Below are 22,935 nucleotides of genomic sequence, written 5' to 3'. Positions count from 1 at the left end.
CTACTTGGTGTGTGAACTGCTTCCTGTCTTCCCAGTAGACTACTTGGTGTGTGAACTGCTTCCTGTTTTCCCAGTAGACTACTTGGTGTGTGAACTGCTGACTGCTCATAACTTGCAGATAGTTGTTGACACATCAACCAGGATCAAGGGGCAGAGCAATGGCAGGGCAATTTGTCACTTGTTTTAGTAATCAGTGGCTGTATTGGAGGGGGTGTGGTTTCACCTCTCCTAGGCAATCAGCAATTAGTACAGGGAGGCGTGCTCTCCACCTCTGCTAGGCAATTAGCAATCAGTGTTAGTTCTTCAGTCTCCCCTGGTTTCTCAGTGGCAGCTGTAAGCGGCGGTCGTTCGGTTCTGCCGGAACTCTAAGGCCATCGCCGAAACAAAGACGGTTCTGCCGAGTTGTTTGAGGAAGGAACGAGAGGAAGGCTCACACCACTCTGCCACTTGAGTATCTTACCTAGTTATTTACAGATTCTCAGTTTTCTTTTTTGTAGCTTTGTCAACTACTGTGTGTGTGTTCTATACCTGTTAGTTCCTCTCCCTGTAGGCTTTACAGACGCTCCCCACCCCTTGTCTGCAACCCTTCTGATTTAGTGTACCCTGCACGCACAACCCAGGTGGAATTCCGGGTCTCTGGCAGCATTTGGAACTGCCGATCTGCGGTCAGAACGCAGAGTTCATCTCAGCCTATGCTGCCCTTCAGTCCCTTGACTTTTTGGTCCCAACGGAGACATGGATCACCCCGCTAATTATCAAAATCCAGAAAAGAGCCTTTCAATTCTACAACCACCTAAAAGGAAGGAATTTCCAAACCTTCCATAACAAAGCCATCACCTACAGAGAGATAAGTCTGCTCAGCAAGCTGGTCATGGGGCTCTGTTCACAAACCGACCCCACATAGCTCCAGGACAGCAACACAATTAGACCCAACCAAAACATGAGAAAACAAAATGATAATTACTTGACACATTGGAAAGAACAGAGAACTGGAATGCTATTTGGCCCTAAACAGAGTAAGTACACAGTGGCAGAATACCTGACCACTGTGACTGACCCAATGTTAAGGAAAGCTTTGACGATGTACAGACTCAGTGAGCATCCATAGCCTTGCTATTGAGAGAGGCAGACGTGGGCAGACCTGGCTCTCGAGAGAAGACGGCACACTGCCCACAAAATGAGGTGGAATTTGAGATGCACTTCCTAACCTCCTGCCAAATGAATGACCACATGAGACACATATTTCCCTCCGATTACACAAACCCACAAAGAATTCGTAAATAAATAAAATTTTGAACTCATGTCTATTTGGTGAAATACGACAGTGTGCCATCACAGCAGCAATATTTGTGACCTGTTGCCACAAGAAAAGGGAAACCAGTGAAGAACCAACACCATTGTAAATACAACCCATATTTGTTTATTTATTTTTCCCTTTTGTACTTCAACTATTTGCTGTCACGATCGTGTGGTTGAGAGACGGACCAAAACGCAGCATTTGGAAAATAAGCCATCTTCCTTTTATTAACACCACGAAGATGAACACGACACAAAACACTATACAAACTAACAAAACAACAAAACGACCGTGAAGCGAAATAACGTTGTGCACACATACACACAGGCTACAAACGTTCTACATAGACAATTTCCCACAAATACCAAAAGCCTATGGCTCCCTTAAATATGGCTCCCAATCAGAGACAACTATGACCAGCTGTCTCTGATTGAGAACCAAATCAGGCAGCCATAGACTTTTCTAAACACCTACACTCAACCATAGACTATACTAGACACATACACTAAACCATAGACTATTCTAGACACATCCACTCAACACAAACCCATACACTCTAACAAATCCCCCTAGACATTCCAAACCACCCAAGACAATACAAAAACACAAACCTAACCCCATGTCACACCCTGACCTAACTAAAATAATAAAGAAAACAAAGAATACTAAGGCCAGGGCGTGACATAACCCCCCCCTTAAGGTGCGAACTCCGGGCGCCCCAGCACATAGTCTAGGGGAGGGTCTGGGTGGGCTTCCGTCCACGGCGGCGGCTCCGGCACTGGTCGTGGTCCCCACCCCAACAGTCACTACCCGCTTACCTAGCCCCACTGGAATAAGGGGCAGCACCGGACTAAGGGGCAGCACCGGACTAAGGGGCAGCACCAGGATAAGGGACAGTACCGGACTAAGGGACAGTACCGGACTAAGGGGCAGCACCAGGATAAGGGACAGCACCAGGATAAGGGACAGCACCAGGATAAGGGACAGCCCCAGGATAAGGGGCAGCTCCGAACTAAGCTGGATCCTGGCTGGCCGGCTCTGGCGGATCCTGGCTGGACGGCTCTGGCGGATCCTGGCTGGACGGCTCATGGCTTGGCTGACGGATCTGGCTGCTCATGGCTGGCTGACGGATCTGGCTGCTCATGGCTGGCTGACGGATCTGGCTGCTCATGGCTGGCTGACGGATCTGGCTGCTCATGGCTGGCTGACGGATCTGGCTGCTCATGGCTGGCGACGATCTGGCTGCTCATGGCTGGCTGACGGATCTGGCTGCTCATGGCTGGCTGACGGATCTGGCTGCTCATGGCTGGCTGACGGATCTGGCTGCTCATGGCTCGCTGGCGGATCTGGCAGATCCTGTCTGGTTGGCGGCTCTGGCAGATCCTGTCTGGTTGGCGCTCTGGCAGATCCTGTCTGGTTGGCGGCTCTGGCAGATGCCTGTCTGCGTTGGCGGCTCTGGCAGATCCTGACTGACGAACGGCTCTAGCGGCTCCTGACTGACAACGCTCTGACTCCGGGACAGACGGGGCGCTCAGATGGCGCTGGGGAGACGGATGGCTCAGATGGCGTGGAGAGACGGATGGCTCAGATGGCGCTGGGAGAGACGATGGCTCAGATGGCGCTGGAGAGACGGATGGCTCAGATGGCGCTGGAGAGACGGATGGCTCAATGCGCTGGACGATGGTCGATGCGCGAGAGACGGATGGCTCAGATGGCGCTGGAGAGACGATGCTCTAGCCGCTGAGGCGCACTGTAGGCCTGTGCGTGGTGCCGGAACTGTGTACCGGGCTGGGACACGCATCTCAGGGCTAGTGCGGGAGCAGGAACAGGGCATACTGGACCCTGGAAACGCACATTAGCCTAGTGCGTGGTGCCGGAACTGTGTACCGGGCTGGGGACACGCATCTCAGGCTAGTGCGGGGAGCAGCAACAGGACGCACAGGACTCTGGGGACACACAGGAGGCTTGGTGCCTGGTGTAGGCACTGGTGGTAATGGGCTGGAGACACGCACCATTGGACGAGTGCGTGGAGGAGGAACAGGGCTCTGGAGACACACTGGAAGCCTGGTGCGTGGTGTTGCACTGGTGGAACAGGACTGGGGCGGGAGGTGGCGCCGGAAATACCGGACCGTGCAGCGTAATGGCTCCCTTGAGCATTGAGCCTGCCAACCTTACCTGGTTGAATGCTCCCCGTCGCCCGACCAGTGCGGAAGGTGGAATAACCCGCACCGGGCTATGTAGGCGAACCGGGGACACCATGCGTAAGGCTGGTGCCATGTAAGCCGGCCGAGGAGATGTACTGGTGGCCAGATAGGTAGAGCCGGCTTCATGGCACTTGGCTCAATGCTCAATCTAGCCCTACCAGTGCGGGGAGGTGGAATAACCCGCACTGGGCTATGCACACGTACAGGAGACACCGTGCGCTCTACTGCGTAACACGGTGTCTGCCCGTACTCCCGCTCTCCACGGTTAGCCGGGAAGTGGGCGCAGGTCTCCTACCTGCCCTTGGCCCACGACCTCCTAGCCCCCCCCCAAGAAATTTTTGGGTAGTACTCACGGGCTTCCAGCCTTGCCTCCGTGCTGCTCCTCATATCGCCGCCTCTCTGCTTTCGCTGCCTCCAGCCAGCTTTGGCGGCGATATTCTCCAGGTTGAGCCCAAGGTCCCTTTCCATCCAATTCGTCCTCCCATCTCCAGAAATCCTGTGTAGGTGGGTCCTGTTGCCGTTTCACACGCTGCTTGGTCCTTTGGTGGGAAATTCTGTCACGATCGTGTGGTTGAGAGACGGACCAAAACGCAGCATTTGGAAAATAAGCCATCTTCCTTTTATTAACACCACGAAGATGAACACGACACAAAACACTATACAAACTAACAAAACAACAAAACGACCGTGAAGCAAATAACGTTGTGCACACATACACACAGGCTACAAACGTTCTACATAGACAATTTCCCACAAATACCAAAGCCTATGGCTCCCTTAAATATGGCTCCCAATCAGAGACAACTATGACCAGCTGTCTCTGATTGAGAACCAAATCAGGCAGCCATAGACTTTTCTAAACACCTACACTCAACCATAGACTATACTAGACACATACACTAAACCATAGACTATTCTAGACACATCCACTCAACACAAACCCATACACTCTAACAAATCCCCTAGACATTCCAAACCACCCAAGACAATACAAAAACACAAACCTAACCCCATGTCACACCCTGACCTAACTAAAATAATAAAGAAAACAAAGAATACTAAGGCCAGGGCGTGACATTTGCACATCATTTAAACACTGTACATAGCCATAATATATCATTTGAAATGTATCTATTCTTTTGAAATGTTTGGGTAATGTTTACTGTTAATTTCTGATAGTTTATTTCACTTTTTGTTTTATCTATTTCACTTGCTTTGGCAATGTAAACATATTTCCCATGCCAATAAAACCCTTTTGAATTTAATTAAAATGGAATTGAATTAAGAGAGGGGATGTGTGTAGGATTTCTGGTGAGTTACTATAGATGCTCTTTCTCCCATACACTGGTGTTTATTAATAGAGCGTCTGTGCTGTGCCTGCTCTCTGCTCGTGTGCTGCCTGACTGGGAGGATGGTGGCCAGGTCCTGTGCTGGGCCTGCTCTGCTCTGTGCTGCCTGACTGGGAGGATGGGTGGCCAGGTCCTGTGCTGGGCCTGCTCTGCTCTTGCGCCTACGTGGGTCAGGATGGGTGGCCAGGTCCTGTGCTGGGCTGTGTGCTCTTAGGCTGGGCGATAGGTGACCTCTGTTTACCAGACAGCTCCAGGCAGGGCAGGAACACAATAACAACATAGTAACCAGGCCAGGTCTCTAAGAGAGCCCGTGTGGGTACATTAATGCTCAGACCTCTCCTAGCCTTATTAAAGACCCAGACATGAGTGTTTAGTCTGTTTGTGTGTCTGGGGCTCTTAGGGCTAGACCCTGGAGAAGAGCTTGCACCTGTAATGAATAAGGCTTTGAAAAGGCTTGGCGCTCTCAATAAGTGCTGTGCTCTAAATGTGATAGGTCAGATACTCACACATGGGCTTGAGCTGGCCAATCAGCTCCTCCTTGGTCCACTTGGCCCACTCCTTCTTGTCCGTGTTGATGGAGCACAGGATTGGCCCGCATGGTTTCCCACAGTCCTCTATGGCCGGCACATTCAAGTAGTGGACAAGCACGATGTCAGGGTTCTGGAGAGGGAGGAGGGGAACCTTAGGTTAGTCAGCAGACTCAGATGATGTGTGTCTGGTAACAGTGAGAGAGAATGGGAATCACACATAGGCACAGAGAGAGAGAGACCCAGCTGGAAGTGTAACACCTAACACTACAGCTGGTGTGTCAGCACACAGACATGCTGCTGGAATAGGCTGCTGTTGGAGAGTCATGGTAACTCTCACACAAATAATTGAGTGAGAAAAGCTCACAGAGAGAGAGAGAGAGAAACAGAGAAAGAGAAGCAAAACAGAAATGTGTCTGAAGAAATATGTGGAGGGGATGTTAAAACCTCTTTGGAAGATTGTGTGTCTGCGTGTGTGGTAATAACCCTGCTATGTGCATGTAACACACTTATAGCATTTTGTGTAGTCCTCCCACATGCCGAGCCAATGCCCTCTATTAACTTGCCTGTGTACCCAGTCAGATCCACCAATTTACCTGCCACAACTGTTACCTACAGTATGTAAATTACCTAAATTGACAGCTTATGAAAAATTGGTGCCGTTTAAAAGACCGGTTGAGCCGGTGTGAATAACATCAATTGTGTTCTGTAATCATGAATAGCTTTGATTACTGTGCGGAGTAAACAGTGGCAGGAGAAACGCTCCCACTCCGCTCCTTAAGACTCAATTTTATTATAACAACACTAATGCCAATACAACACACACATGCACCAACACTCGCTCCCATAAGGTAACCAACACACACACACACCAACACCACACACACACACCCACACAACACACACACACACAACACACACAACACACACACACACACACACACACAACACACACACCACACACACACACCACAACAACACACACACGTAGGAGCATCAGTAAATGCTGCAAACACAGGCATGTAAACTAAACCAGATGGACACAAACACACAAAATAATGAACACCACTTAAAATAGACGCCCCATCCTCCCACACACACACACACACAACACACACACACACACACACACACACACACACACACACACACACACACACACCACACACACACACACACACACACCACACCCCACCACACACACACACACACACACACCAACACACACACACACACGTTAAAGTAACAAAAAAAATGTAATGACACCATGCGTTTGAGTGCAGTTTGAAGCTTCTTCAGTGCTAAGTGGATTCTAAATCAACATGCTACTAGGTCTGTGCTCCCTACTGGTCCAAACCATTCATCTGTACCACTCATTACTCCATTCCCTCTCCACCCCCCTCATCCTCTCTCTCTACCTTGATCAAGAATGGAGGGAGAGGAGAGAGATACACCAGGGATATAAAAGATGGAGGGATGAGGAGAGAGATACACCAGGGATAAATAAAGATGGAGGGAGGGGAGAGAGATACACCAGGGATAATAAAGATGGAGGGAGGGGAGAGAGATACACCAGGGATAATAAAGATGGAGGGAGGGGAGAGAGATACACCAGGGATAATAAGATGGAGGGGAGGGGAGAGAGATACACCAGGGATAATAAAGATGAAGGGAGGGGAGAGAGATACACCAGGGATAATAAAGATGGAGGGAGGGAAGAGAGATACACAAGGGATAATAAAGATGGAGGAGGGGAGAGAGATACACCAGGGATAATAAAGATGGAGGGAGGGGAGAGAGATACACAAGGATAATAAAGATGGAGGGGGGGAGAGAGATACACCAGGGATAATAAAGATGGAGGGAGGGGAGAGAGATACACCAGGGATAATAAAGATGGAGAGAGATACACCAGGGATAATAAAGATGGAGGGAGGGGAGAGAGATACACCAGGGATAATAAAGATGGAGGGAGGGGAGAGAGATACACCAGGGATAATAAAGATGGAGGGACGAGGAGAGAGATACACCAGGGATAATAAAGAGGGAGGGAGGGGAGAGAGATACACCAGGGATAATAAAGATGGAGGGACGAGGAGAAGAGATACACCAGGGATAAATAAGATGGAGGGAGGGGAGAGAGATACACCAGGCATAATAAAGATGGAGAGAGATCACCAGGGATAATAAAGATGGAGGGATGAGGAGAGAGATACAACAGGGATAAATAAAGATGGAGAGAGATACACAGGGATAATAAAGATGGAGGGAGGGGAGAGAGATACACCAGGGATAATAAAGATGGAGGGAGAACACCGGGGATAATAAAGATGGAGGGAGGGGAGAGAGATACACCCAGGGATAATACAGATGGCGGGACGAGGAGAGAGATATACCAGGGATAATAAAGATGGAGGGACAAGGAGAGAGATTCGCCAGGGATAATAAAGATGGAGAGAGAAACATTGGGGATAATAAAGATGGAGGGAGGGGAGAGAGATTCGCCAGGATAATAAAGATGGAGAGAGAAACATTGGGGATAATAAAGATGGCGGGATGAGGAGAGAGATAACACCAGGGATAATAAAGATGGCGGAACGAGGAGAGATTACACCAGGGATAATAAAGATGGAGGGACGGAGAGAGAATACACCAGGGATAATAAGATGGAGGGAGGGGAGAGAGATACACCAGGGATAATAAAGATGGAGGGAGGGGAGAGAGATACACCAGGATAATAAAAGATGGAGAGAGATACACCGGGGATAATAAAGATGCGGAACGAGGAGAGAGATACACCAGGGATAATAAAGATGGCGGAATGAGGAGAGAGATACACCAGGGATAATAAAGATGGAGAGATATACACCAGGGATAATAAAGATGGCGAACGAGGAGAGAGATACACCAGGGATAATAAAGATGGAGGGCGAGGAGAGAGATACACCAGGGATAAATAAAGATGGAGAGATATACACCAGGGATAATAAAGATGGCGGAACGAGGAGAGAGATACACCAGGATAATAAAGATGGAGGGACGAGGAGAGAGATACACCAGGGATAATAAAGATGGAGGGAGGGGAGAGAGATACACCAGGGATAATAAAGATGGAGAGAGATACACCGGGATAATAAAGATGGGGCAGGAGAGAGATACACCAGGGATAATAAAGATGGCAGAACGAGGAGAGCGATACACCAGGGATAATAAAGATGGAGGGAGGGGAGAGAGATACACCAGGGATAATAAAGATGGAGGGAGGGGAGAGAGATACACCAGGGATAATAAAGATGGAGGGACGAGGAGAGAGATACACCAGGGATAATAAAGATGGAGAGAGAAACACCAGGGATAATAAAGATGGAGGATGAGGAGAGAGATACACCAGGGATAATAAAGATGGAGAGAGAGAAACACCAGGGATAATAAAGATGGAGGAGGGGAGAGAGATACACCAGGGATAAAAAGATGGAGGGAGGGGAGGAGATACACCAGGGATAATAAAGATGGAGGAGAGGGGAGAGGATACAGAAGGGATAATAAAGATGGAGGGAGGGGAGAGAGATACACCAGGGATAATAAAGATGGAGGGAGGGGAGGGAGATACACAAGGGATAATAAAGGTACAGCATAATAGTCCATTCTGACCTGCACAGGTTCTCTCAAAATACTGTTAACAGCCATGTTCAGTGATTTGTGCATAGGGCCAACCAGTGTTGGAATCATCTCACATTCAAAACAATAAAAACATTTTATCTTTAAAAAGCCCAATGGTTGTTATTACAGAGTCATTTTCTTGATTTAGTTGACTTATTCATTTCAGTTCCTAGTAGGAAAAAGGGTCTCAGTATAGAGACCTATTCTTTGATAGGTCTGTAAACTCTTTTGTAGTGCTACTGGTATCTGGATATTTAGTCCATGTTACACCCGTCTGATCTGTGGCCCACACCCCACCACCACAGCTGGACATGGAGCTGTGTTATCTCCTCTGTGATAAACGTTGTCCCTGTTCCCTGCCATTGGAGTCAACACCCTGGGACGGCTGTGCCCTGCGTTCATGGTGACAGGGCGGGCGGGCGTGTGATGCCCCAGATGGCATCACCAGCTGTGGTAATCGCCAGGCCATGCCCTCAATCCTTAACTAGCACGATAGGGGCGAATAAAGGGCCACAGCACGCACTCATGAGCACATTGGGGAAGGCACTCATACACACCAAGAAAGACAAACACACACACACACATATTGCACACGCACACAGACACACACACACACACACACACACACAAAACATAACTTCTATCCACATAGCAGCCCCCCCCTCCCCTCAATTTAAACCCCACCCATACATAAAGACACACACTGCTGTTCCCTACCACACACACACACATTGGTCCCTGCTCTACAATGAATGGGAACATTTGGCTGGCAGCCTTACAGCTCGTCCAAACAACAGTAATCTGTAGAGCCAGCTACAGCTAGCTACAGTAGGCTTTCGTATTATTCATTTGCTGCTATGACTTGTAAAATCCATGTGTGAGCCAGCGGTGGTTTTGTCCCAAACGGGACCCTATTCCCTATGTAGTGCACTACTTTGACCAAGGCCTAATGGGAATAGAGTGCCATTTGGGACTCAAATATGACGTGTGTAACTGTAACTTTTCCCCCTCTCTCCTCAGAGTGCCTTTACAACACATTTAGCAGCTCTCGTCGGCCCACTTAGTCCCTCCTCCTCTCCGCCACCAAGAAAACAACACAATGAAAATGTAAAGCGTCACATAAATCTATCAGGATGGTAATTTAATTTAATTTCCTGCTGGCTGCTTTCTTTTCCTCTGTGTAATATCACCAGTTTGTTTCTCTCCAAAGGAAACAGGAAAAAAGCTGAGAGGGGAACTTTTTCCTGGATTCTGTTTTGCAGAGAAAATGAGATCTCATTAACTTATTGATTAATTGTGTAATGTAGTCTTTTGGTTGTTTTCCTGCTTGTTTCCCATGCGGGTTACAGGGCCGCTTTCCAGCTGTACATTTCCGCAATGGTGGTGGAGGGAGAGTGGGATCCGGTTGCTGGAGTGTGTGGAGAGGGAGTGTGTGTGTGTGTGTGTGTTGTGTGTGGTGGTGTGGTGTGTGTGTGTGTGTGTGTGTGTGTGTGTTGTGTGTGTGTGTGTGTGTGTGTGTGTGTGTGTGGGGTGTGTGTGTGGGTGTGGGTGGTGTGGTGGTGTGTGTTGTGTGTGTGTTGTGTGTGTGTGTGTGTGCATGTGGTGTGCATACAGTATGTGGGTGTCCCACGTGTTTGTGCATGCATGCTCGTGTTGTGAAGGGGGATATGCTACAACTCCAATACCCAACACACAAACTGTTAGTGTGGGAGGCTCCAAGGTATTAATGGTGCACATCCAAGTTGTAGTCAAGGTAAAAAGCAATATGCATGCATCATGTGTATTTGTAGACAGTATTGTTATGTTGTTGTGTTATGTGTGAGTCTGGTGAACATCCCCACAGCAGATGGATGGATGTTGCAGAGTAAATGACCTATCGAGGCTAGGGGAGGCAGTCACAGAGGAGGCAGTCACAGAGGAGCAGTCACAGGGGAGGCAGTCACAGGGGAGGCAGTCACAGATGAGCAGATCACAGAGAGCAGTCACAGGGAGGCAGTCACAGGGAGGCAGTCACAGGAGGCAGTCACAGGAGGGATCACAAGGAGGCAGTCACACAGGGAGGCAGTCACAGGGAGCAGTACACGAGGGAAGCAGTCACAGGGGAGACAGTCACAGAGAGGCAGTCACAGGGGAGGCAGTCACAGAGGAGGCAGTCACAGGGGAGGCAGTCACAGGGGAGCAGTCACAGAGGAGGCAGTCACAGGGGAGGCAGTCACAGGGGAGGCAGTCACAGAGGAGGCAGTACAGGGAGGCAGTCACAGGGGAGGCAGTCACAGAGGAGGCAGTCACAGGGAGCAGTCACAGAGGAGGCAGTCACAGAGAGTCACAGGGAAGGCAGTCACAGAGGAGGCAGTCACAGAGGGAGCGAGTCACAGAGGAGGCAGTCACAGGGGCGGCAGTCACAGGGCGGCAGTCACAGGGGAGGCAGTCAAGGGAGACAGTCACAGAGGAGGCAGTCACAGGGTGGCAGGTCTACTAAGGGGTGAACAACACACACACACACACACACACACACACACAACACATACATACATCCCGCACACATACACACACACACAAACACCTTGCACAAACCACATATGTACACACGCACACACACACACACACACAATCCCCACCAACACACACACAAACCAAAAACACATCATCACGATACCGCAAGACCAGGGTACAGTCGTAGCCAGCAACAGGTTTCTTTGGCACCCACACAAGGAAGGCAACGTTCCTACGCTCAGCTCAGCCTCAGCACCACTACCTTGCTCTGGAGTCAGTCCACACCACACTGCTATACAGCAGAGCTCAGCCAGGCATGTTGCCACAGCTACAGCAAGGGGAAAGAGCCTGGGTTCCAAATGGCACCCTATCCCTTCATAGTGCTCTCTAGTCAAAATTCATGCATTATGTAGGGAATAGGGTGCCATTTAGGAGGCAGCCAGAACCTCATTACCAGGGTTACAGTTACAGAGTCGGACAATGCTCCTACCAGGACAGGCCATGTACTGTAGACCCAGGCTCTCAACAGGCTCTGGCAGACAGATACAGACACCACAGGCTTGTCCGTTGGTTGAAACGTTCATGTAATCTGTAACATGGGCCTGCAAGCCCTGATGACCCCTGTCACAGTCCTTCGCCCTTTCCTCTCCTCTCCTCTCTTCTCCTTTCCTCGCCCGCTCCCCTTGTCTCCATGTAGCCGTCACCACCAACACGGTACAACGACCTCATTAAGGGGAGAGAGGAGAGGAGACGAGGGAGGGAGTAGGGAAGGAGAAGGGGGTGCGGAGAGGAGAGGAGAGAGGAGGAGAGAGGGAGTAGGGAGAGGCGAGGAGAGAGGAGGAGAGAGTGGAGGTGGGAGGGGAGAGAGAGAGACGGAGAGGGGGCTGGGAGAGGAGAGAGGAGGAGAGGAAGTGGGGTGGGGCGTGAGAAAGGATGGATGAGTAGAAGGGAGAGAGAGAGAAGAGAGGCAGGAGGAATGGGAGGAGAGAAGAGCAGGAAGGAGATGGGGAGAGAAGAGGGAGGAGGAGGAGAGGAAGAGGAGAGGAGAGGAGGAGAGGAGAGGAGAGGAGAGGAGAGGAGAGGAGAGGAGAGGAGAGAGGAGGGAGAGGGAGAGGAGAGGAGAGGGGAGAGAGGAGAGGAGAGGAGAGGAGAGGAGAAGGAGAGAGGAGAGGAGAAGGAACGAGAGAGAGGAGAGGAGAGGAGAGGAGAGGAGAGGAGAGGAGAGGAGAGGAGTGCTCCAGGCCCAGTGCTGCCTGGCATAACGTTACTGTAGCAGCTAGGCCTCTCTCTTACAATGAGCTGCGTAGCACAGGAGCGATAAGAACAGCCATTAACATCAAAGGATCGTAGTTAAGAAGAGGAGGCTTGGTGGGACGTGGAGGAGCTGAGGACTGATGGGAGAAACCTAGTGAGGAACAAGATAAAGCAGCCAGCCGCACGGAGGGGAACGACTTCAAAGCTTAGGGAGTCTAGCAGCAATCAGACAGCAGACAGATACACAGAGAGAGGGGGAAGGCAGGTTCTCAGAGGAGAAGTCAGGAGAAAACCACCCATTCCTCAGAGGAGGAGGAGGAGGAGATGGATGGAAATAGGCTAGGGAGGAGAAACCGCTTCAGAGACATACAGTACCAGTCAAAAGTTTGGACACACCTACTCATTCAAGGGTTTTTCTTTATTTTTACWATTTTCTACATTGTAGAATAATAGTGAAGACATGAAAACAATGAAATAACACATATGTAATCATGTGGTAACCAAAAAAGTGTTGTTATATTTGAGATTCTTCAAAGTAGCCACCCTTTGCCTTGATGACAGCTTTGCACACTCTTCGCATTCTCTCAACCAGCTGCATGAGGTAGTCACCTGGGAATACATTTCAATTAACAGGTGTGCCTTGTTAAAAGTTAATTTGTGGAATTTTTTTCCTTCTTAATGCGTTTGAGCCAATTAGTTGTGTTGTGTCAAGGTAGGGGTGGTATACAGAAGATAGCCGTATTTGGTAAAAGACCAAGTCCATATTATGTCAAGCTCAAATAAGCAAAGAGAAACGACAGTCCCTCATTATTTTAAGACATGAAAGTCAGTCAATCCTAAAAATTTCAAGAACTTTGAAAGTTTCTTCAAGTGCAGTTGCAAGAACCATCAAGCGCTACGATGAAACTGGCTCTCACGAGGACCGCCACAGGAAAGGAAAATCCAGAGTTACCTCTGCTGCAGAGGATAAGTTCATTAGAGTTACCAGCCTCAGAAATGGCAGCCCAAATAAATGCTTCATAGAGTTCAAGTAACAGACACATGTCAACATCAACTGTTCAGAGGAGACTGCGTGAATCAGGCCTTCATGGTCGAATTGCTGCAAAGAAACCACTACTAAAGGACACCAATAAGAAGAAGAGACTTGCTTGGGCCACGAAACAAGAGCAATGGACATTAGACCAGTGAAAATCGGTCCTTTTGTCTGATGAGTCTAAATTAGAGATTTTTGGTGAATTTTTGGCGAAGTATTGTATGTGGCTACGCTAGCCCACAACAGGGACAATTTAACTAGCCCACAACAGGGACAATTTAACTAGCCCACTACAGGGACAATTTAACTAGCCCACTACAGGGACAATTTAACTAGCCCATCCTCACAGTGGTACAACTTTACCTGAGCCGCACAAGCAAGGGGACAATTATTCACTAGAGCCCAAAGGGACATTTAACTAGCACATACCGGGAAAATTTTTATCTAGCCACATACAAGGAGGACAATCTTAACTAGCCACTACAAGGGAAATTCATAAACTATGCCCTACAGGAGACAAATGATTACTAGCCAACAAAGAGGACAATTGTAACTGCCCACTACAGGGACAATTTAACTAGCCGCACATACAGGGACAGATTATACGTAGCCGCACTCAGAATGTTACAGCATACATGGCGACAATGTTTAGAACTAGCCCACACAGGGGATCAATTTAACTGCATTACTGAGGGAAAATTTGTAACAGTAGACTCTACAGGTGACAAAGATAGTAGAACGTAGACCGCCTAAGTGGAAGATTTAACTATCCCACTACAGGGACATTTGCACTCGCCACGACTTAGGGAAGATACATGCGATCAAGATAATGAGGGTTAACTGGAACATCGAATTTATTTTTGTACACAAACGTGAAACGTCAATCACAACTTTGTGAGTTTTTAGGGGGATGTCGAAAATAGCATGAGGGGATGTACTGTATAGATTAATTAGTGTCTTGAGTTTATGGTGATATTTCATGTGTGAGATAAATCATATGGGATTATTTGTTTATTGTGATATGCAAACATGCATTCTCTAAAATACTGCGAATGTTTCTGCATGACTGGTAACATTCAAACGGCCTGCTCTTCCTGTAATGCTGGAATGAGTGTCTGTGATTGAGTTATTATTTTGTGTGAGAGTGCCCATTAGGTGATTTAACAACAACAGGCGCAGCTTAAAACTGGCTGATGTTTAATTAGCCATGTGTTGTTTAGCAGTTGAAAGTGTGTGATGCATTGCTGTTGTGTGTGTAAGAACCAGATGTGCATGTGTGATGTGGTTGTGTGTGTGTATGGTATGTATGATGTGGGTGTGAGAGGTGAAAATTATGGACCGTGCTCTTGTGGCTTTGGCTGGGTGGCAGTTGCCCGGCAGGTGGCATGGTGATGGATGTCAATGGGTGTGCCGTCTAGTTAAGCACTCTCTGGCCCTGAAGCACTGGGGTTAGCTCTTAAAGCACTTCTCTCGCAATGTCCCCGTTCTCGGTTACTATTCCTTCTCGTCAATTCTCCTGACGATTCTCCGAGCTTCCTTCACCGTTCTCCGAATCCCTCCTCTCCTCCTATCCTCCTCCTCCTCCCATCTCCCTCTCTTCTCTGCCTTCCTTTTCTCTAGTTTCTCCTACGTCTCTTGCACTCTTTCTATCTCCTGCCTCCTAAAACGTCTCCCATTCTCTTCCTACCTCCCATTCCTAGGACTTTTCTTTTCTCTAGTTCCCTACGTCTCCTTGGCTCCCTCCTCTTCCCTGCCTACATCTCCTTTCTCCTCCTCTTCTGGCCTTCCTCATTGTCTCCTCCCTCTCTCCCTGCCTTCCTATCTGTCTCCCTCTCTCCCTCTCTACCTGCCACCCTCTCTGGCTGTCCCCAAACACTGGTGCTCATTTCAAGGTCAACTGCCTCTGTGGTGCTGTAAGTTCACCTCCACAGCTCCACAGGCACAATACTTCTCCTTTATCCTTTTGTTTGGAATGTTTTGTCGCTCTCTCACCGCCAAAGGGTGTGTTTGGGAGTGTGGGGGTGGCTGCTAATGTTGCTGCTGCCATACACATTAAGACACAAAAACACACAGGCCCTCACACACATGCATACACACACTCACACAACGGCATAAACAGGCAAACAACACTCCACATCAAACAAGCTAAAATGGAGTAAACGCCCTGCAGCCAGCTCCTGTCGAGGTAGTGGAGGAGTCTCTGTTGAACCCATCTTCCCCTCTCTCTGGCTCCTCTCTCAAAAAGCCTTTGTTAAATGCTCTCAGTATAGACACTCTAATTGGGTGTCTGGTGTCAGCGCTCTTTGCCTTCCGCCCCCTCTCTTTCCCTCATTCTCTCCCATCCCTCTCTTCCTCCTCTCCTTTTCGCTCCACCGCATCCATGCCATGGTGTTCCTGGCGCCCGGGGTGTGTACCAATCCAAGGGCACGTGCCAGTTTCAAGGAGTGTCATGCTGTGAATTGGCCAGTTCAGCCGTGTCCACCCAGGTCTGTGTGAGAAAGGCATGGGAGGAGGCTCAGCAGGGGGGATGGTGGGAGGCAGGGGGTCTCCTAAGGACCTTCTCCCCTGTGAGGCACTCTAGGGGGTATATAAAGTGCATTCCGGAAGTATTCAGACCCATTGACTTTTTCCACATTTTGTTACGTTATAGTCTTATTGTTAAATGGATTCAATCTTTTTTTTTATCAATCTACACACAACACCCCATAATGACAAAGCGAAAACAGGTTTTTAGAAATGTTTGCAAATGTATTACAAATAAAAAACAGAAATACATTATTTACATAAGTATTCAGACCCTTCGCTATGAGACTTGAAATTGAGCTCAGGTGCATCCTGTTTCCACTGATCATCCTTGAGATGTTTCCACCTGTTCCACCTGTTTCCACCTGTGGTAAATTCAATTGATTGGACATGATTTGGAAAGGCACACACCTGTCTATATAAGATCCCACAGTTGACAGCGTATGTCAGAGCAAAAACCAAGCCATGAGATCGAAGGAATTGTCCATAGAGCTCCGAGACAGGATTGTGTCGAGGCACAGATCTGGGGAAGGGTACCAAAACAATTTTGCAGCATTGAAGGTCCCCAAGAACACAGTGGCCTCCATCATTCTTAAATGGAAGAAGTTTGGAACCACCGAGACTCTTCCTAGAGCTGTCCGTCTGGCCAAACTGAGCAATCAGGGGAAAAGGGCCTTGGTCAGGGACGTGACCAAGAACCCAATGGTCACTCTAACAGCTCCAGAGTTCCTCTGTGGAGATTGGAGAATCTTCCAGAAGGACAACCATCTCTGCAGCACTCCACCAATCAGGCCTTTATGGTAGAGTGGCCAGATGGAAGCCACTCCTCAGTAAAAGGCACATGACAGCCCGATTGGAGTTTTCCAAAAGGCACCTAAAGGACTCTCAGACCATGGGAAAAAAATATTCTCGGTCTGATGAAACCAAGATTGAACTCTTTGACCTGAATGCAAAATGCCACGTCTGGAGGAAACCTGGCACCATCCCTATGGTGAAGCATGGTGATGGCAGCATCATGCTGTGGGGATGTTTTTCAGCAGCAGGGACTGGGAGACTAGTCAGGACAGAGGGAAATATGAACAGAGTAAAGTACAGAGATCCTTGATGAACGTACTCCAGAGAACTCAACATAACATAAGAAAATGTGGAAAAAGTCAAGGGGTCTGAATACTTTCCGACTGCACTGTATGGGAGATGGGTGGGCATGCGGATGTATGCATGTTTGATGGAGGATGGTGTGGTCTCTGTCACATCTTGACATCTCTCCCTGGTCTCTCTCACATCACATCTATTTTGAAGGCAGCAGGTATTGTATCTATCTGGTGCTCTCCTCCCCACTACTGAAGGCCTGTGTTCCTCCTGAAGAACCTTCTGTACCAGCCTGCCAATGGGGTCCAGGCGGCATATTAAAGAGTTGGAACTTTTGAGGAACAGGAAGAGAGAGATGTGTGTTAGTCTGGGTGTTCGTAGCTGGATATGGTGGTGTGTCCTGGTGTGGGTTGCCCCCCTTTCCCCCCCCCCCCCTTCGTGCTCGTGCGTGGCCCTGTGCGCCCTGTGTCGCTGTGTGTGGGTGTTAAAACGTGTGTTGTGTGTGTGTGAGTGATGTGTGTGTTGTGGTGTGTGTGTGTGTGTGTGTGTAGAAAGCCAGCGTCTAGGCCCAGCTGTATGTTAATTCAGACACATATCACTCAAAAGGCCGTTAAATAACTCAGACCTTAGGGGAAGAACCTCTCCACTCTGGGAAAGACTGCTAGAGTTTTCCATGTGTGTGTGGGCATATTACGTGTGTGAGTCTGTCTCCTTCGCAGGGGCTATTGTAAAAGGTGTATGTCATGATGTCTTTTCATACACTACTTTCAAGTTTGGGTCAGTTAGAAGTTCCTTTTTTGAAAGAAACACATTTTGTCCATTAAAAAACAATAAATTGATCAGAAAAGTGTAGACATTGTTAATGTAAAGAACTATTGCGTACTGGAAACGCATATTATTAATGGAAAATCTACATACGCATACAAGCCCATTATCAGCAACCATCACTCCTGTGTTCCAATGGCACGTTGTGTTAGCTAATCCAAGTTTATCATTTTAAAAGGCTAATTGATCATTATAAAACCCTTTTGTAATTATGTTAGCACAGCTGAAAACTGTTGTTCCTTTTAAAGAAGCAATAAAACTGGCCTTCTTTAGACTAGTTGAGTATCTGGAGCATCAGCATTTGTGGGTTCGATTACAGGCTCAAAATAGCCAGAAACAAAGCACTTTCTTCTGAAACTCGTCAGTCTATTCTTGTTCTGAGAAATGAAGGCTATTGCGAGAAATTGCAAAGAAAGTGAAGATCTCGTACAATGCTGTGTACTACTCCCTTCACAGAACAGCACAAACTGGCTTTAACCAGAGTAGAAAGAGGAGTGGGAGGCCCCGGTGCACAACTGAGCAAGAGGACAAGTACATTAGACTGTCTAGTTTGAGAAACATTAAATAGTACCCGCAAAACACCAGTCTCAACGTCAACAGTGAAGAGGCGACTCCGGGATGCTGGCCTTCTAGGCAGAGTTCCTCTGTCCAGTGTCTGTGTTCTTTTGCCCATCTTAATCTTTTCTTTTTATTGGCCAGTCTGAGATATGGCTTTTTCTTTGCAACTCTGCCTAGAAGGCCAGCATCCCGGAGTCGCCTCTTCACTGAAATTTGTGACCCCAAACTTTTGAACGGTAGTGTATATCCGTAATATGTGAAAAAGAGCCTCTATTTGAGTATAAAGAAAGAGCAGGGCAGAGTAGATACCAGCCAGACAGCACAGGGTCCTGTAGCAGGTAGTTATAGTATCTAGCTCTCCCAATTTACAGGATACTTATTCATCCTCAGGCCATAGCAGAGCAACACCACCCTCTCTCCATTAGTCCTGGTGGCCCCCAGCGCCATGCTGTGAGAGGCTGAGGCGGAGACTGGCTGCTCTGCCCAGGGGCCATGCAGCTAGGAAGGGCCGATCAAGGAGACATCCGTCTGCCATAATGGCCATGGCGGAGCCCAAGGCACTGATCCTAATGCTCAGCGCCCAGCCACCCAGGTGACACAGAGTCACACCGCAACTAAACCACCCAGGGGAAGTCAAGGATTCCTCTCGGACCGAGGCAGTTTAACTGCTCTCTTTTTGATTTTCTCTCCTATCTCTTCTCTATCGCACACAGACACACACACACAGATATAGCAACCTTTCTCTATCCCTGGGTCCAGTCTTCCTATGTGTCTTGTCCAGGTCTTTCTCTTATGTCCCTGTGTCCAGGTCTGCTCTTATGTGTCTGGGTCGTCTTTTCTTATTCCCTGGTCCAGGTCTTCTCTTTATGTCCTGTGTCCATGTCTGCTCTTTATGTCCCTGTGTCCAGTTCTTCTCTTTATGGTCCGTGTCCATGTCTCTTCTTATGTCCCCCATGTTCCAGCTTCTCTTTATGTCCCTGTGTCCAGGCTTCTTTTATGTCCCTGTGTCCAGGTCTTCTCTTTTATGTGCCTGTGTCCAGTGCTTCTCTTTATGTGTCTGTGTCCAGGTCTCTCTTTTATGTCCCTGTGTCCAGGTCTGCTCTTTATGTCCTGTGTCCAGGTCTTCTCTTTATGTCCCTGTGCCAGGTCTTCTCTTTATGTCCCTGTGTCCAGGTCTGCTCTTTAGTGTCTGTGTCGGGTCTTCTTTTTTATGTGTCTGTGTCCAGTCTGTCTCTTTATGTCCCTGTGTCCAGGTCTTCTCTTATGTCCCTGTGTCCAGGTCTTCTCTTTATGTTCCCGTGTGGTCCAGTGTTTCTGCTCTTTATGTCCCTGTGTCCATTCTTCTCTTTATGTGCCTGTGTCCAGGTCTTCTCTTATGTGTCTGTGTCCAGGTCTGCTCTTTATTGTGTCTGTGTCCAGGTCTTCTCTTTATGTCCCTGTGTCCAGGTCGCTCTTTATGTGTCTGTGTCCAGTCTTCTCTTTATGTCCTGTGTCAGGTCTTCTCTTTATGTCCCTGTGTCCAGGTCTGCTCTTTATGTGTCTTGCCAGGTTCTTTATGTCCTGTTCAGCTGCTCTTTATGTCCCTGTGTCCAGATCTTCTCTTTATGTCGCCTGTGTCCAGGTCTTCTCTTTATGTCTCTGTGTCCAGGTCTTCTCTTTATGTGCCTTGTCCAGGGTCTTCTCTGTAGTGTCTGTGTCCAGGCTGCTCTTTATGTCCCTGTTGTCCAGGTCTTCTCTTTATGTCCCTGTGTCCAGGTCTTCTCTTTATGTCCGTGTGTCCAGGTCTCTCTTTATTGTCCTGTGTCCAGGTCTTCTCTTTAGTGCCCTGTGTTCCAGGTTCTCTTTATTGCTCTAGTGTCTTAGGTCGGCTCTCTTTATGTCCCTGTTCCAGGTCCTTCTCTTTATGTCCCTGTGTCCAGGTCTTCTCTTTATCTGTCGCCTGTGTCCAGGTCTGTCTTTATGTCCTGTTGTCCAGGTCTCTCTTTTATGTCCCTGTCCAATCTCTCTTTATGTGCCTGTGTCCAGGTCTTCTCTTAGTGTCTCCTGTCCACGTCTGCTCTTTATGTGCTGTGTCCAGTCTTCTCTTTTATGTCCCTGGTCCGTGCTTGCTCTTTATGTGTCTGTGTCCAGGTCTGCTCTTTATGTCCCTGTGTCCAGGTCTTTCTCTTTATGTCCCCTGTGTCCAGGTCTTCTCTTTATGTCCCTGTGTCCAGGTCTGCTCTTTATGTCCTGTGTCCAGGTCTTCTCTTTATGTCCCTGTGTCCATATCTTCTCTTTATGTGCCTGTGTCCAGGTCTTCTCTTTATGTGTCTGTGTCCAGGTCTGCTCTTTAGTGTCTGTGTCCAGGTCTTCTCTTTATGTGTCTGTGTCCAGGTCTGCTCTTTATGTGTCTGTGTCCAGGTCTTCTCTTTATGTCCCTGTTCCAGTCTTCTCTGTATTGTCCCTGTGTCCAGGTCTGCTCTTTATGTGTCTGTGTCCAGGGCTTTCTCTTTATGTGTCTTGTCCAGGTCTGCTCTTTATGTGTCTGTGTCCAGGTCTTCTCTTTATGTCCCTGTGTCCAGGTCTTCTCTTTATGTGTCCCTGTGTCCAGGTCTTCTCTTTATGTGTCTTGTTCCAGGTCTGACTTTTAGGTCTTGTTCCAGGTCTTCTCTTTATGTCCTGTGTCCCAGGCTTCTCTTATGTGTCTGTGGTCCAGGTCTGCTCTTTTATGTCCCCTGTGTCCAGGTCTTCTCTTATGTCCCTGTGTCCAGGGTCTTCTCTTTATGTCCTGTGTCCAGGTCTGCTCTTTATGTCCTGTGTCCAGGTCTTCTCTTTATGTGTCTGTGTCCAGGTCTTCCTTTAAGTCCCTGTGTCCAGGTCTGGCTTATGTCCCTGTGTCCAGGGTCTTCTCTTTATGGTGTCTGTGTCCAGGTCTTCTCTTTATGTGTTGTGTCCAGGTCTGCTCTTTATGTGTCTGTGTCCAGTCTTCTCTTTATGTGTCTGTGTCATTGGCTTCTCTTTTATTTTTGTGTCCGTGTCCAGGTCTGCGAGCTAGCCAGCACTTCACATGAGCAGGCAGGGAGAGAGGTGCGCTGGTGCATTTTCTAAACAGGACGTCACACAGAGGACTGATGTGTGTCCAACATTGCAGGACAACCTTGCTGATAAATCTGCCTTTGTTCTCTGCTAACACACAACAGCTATGTACCAAACAACAGCAGCAGCAGCAGCAGTCACACGTGATAACGCTGGTGATCAACGTGACAGTTACCAGTAGAAAATAGCAACAAACAAAACAAAAACAGCATCACCACACACTCCTCCCTTCAGCCTGTGTGCGTGTGTGTGGTTCTGTCAGTCCCTGGTTGATGTTTTGCTGGGTACAGGAGCAGCCCCAGATCTCAGCTTAGCCAGACCTCTCTGGAGACACACATCAGCCCCCCCCCATGCACACACATGTTCAAAAGTACACACACAAGCACACAACACACACACACTCATGTGCACACACACACGCATGCATACACAGAGTTCACATTCAAACAAACGGGTAATCTGACATCCACACATCAATCCTCTGGGAAGGAATGCTCAAATGGTTCCTAGCACCAGCAGTGTGATTTAAGTCTGCATGATAAAAAATAAAACAGATAGAGAATGTGTGTGTGTGTGTTTGTGTGTGTGGTGTGTGGTGTGGTGGTGATGTGTTGGTGTGTGTGTGTGTGGTTGTGTTGTGGTGTTGTGTGTGTGTGTGTGGTGTGTGTGTGTGTGTGTGTGTGTGTGTGTGTGTGGTGTGTGTGTGTGTGTGTGTGTGTGGTATGTGTGGTGGTGTGTGGTGTGAGTGAGAGAGAGAGAGGTGGGAGGTGGAGAATAGATTTGTAGGAGGAATGTCCAACGATAAGGGAGTTGAGAGTAAGAAGAGATGGAGAGGAAAGGTCATGATGAGAAGAACCAGATGGAGAAAAAGGCCATCAAAACACGCCCAAAACACGCCCACGCGCCCACACACACACACACACACACACACACACACACACACACACACACACACACACACACACACACACACACACACACAACACACACACACACACACACACACACACACACACACACCACACACACACACACACACACAGCTACG

The 22,935-nt window shown here is 48.4% G+C and overlaps 1 protein-coding gene across 1 annotated transcript in view; it reads right to left on the bottom strand.

Moving 5' to 3' along the window:
- LOC111966621 (calmodulin-binding transcription activator 1-like) overlaps positions 1-22,935 on the bottom strand; it is a 166,438-nt gene that overhangs the window by 73,130 nt on the left and 70,373 nt on the right. Inside the window, exon 3 of the mRNA XM_070444331.1 lies at positions 5,357-5,510. Within this exon, the coding sequence (XP_070300432.1) occupies positions 5,357-5,510 (154 nt within the window). The remainder of the gene's footprint in view (positions 1-5,356; positions 5,511-22,935) is intronic.

The sequence above is a fragment of the Salvelinus sp. IW2-2015 genome, linkage group LG7, assembly GCF_002910315.2.
Source record: "Salvelinus sp. IW2-2015 linkage group LG7, ASM291031v2, whole genome shotgun sequence".
Lineage (NCBI taxonomy): Eukaryota > Metazoa > Chordata > Actinopteri > Salmoniformes > Salmonidae > Salvelinus > Salvelinus sp. IW2-2015.
The sequence above is the reverse complement of the archived record's forward strand: the minus strand, read 5'-3'. Positions and strand labels throughout refer to the sequence as shown.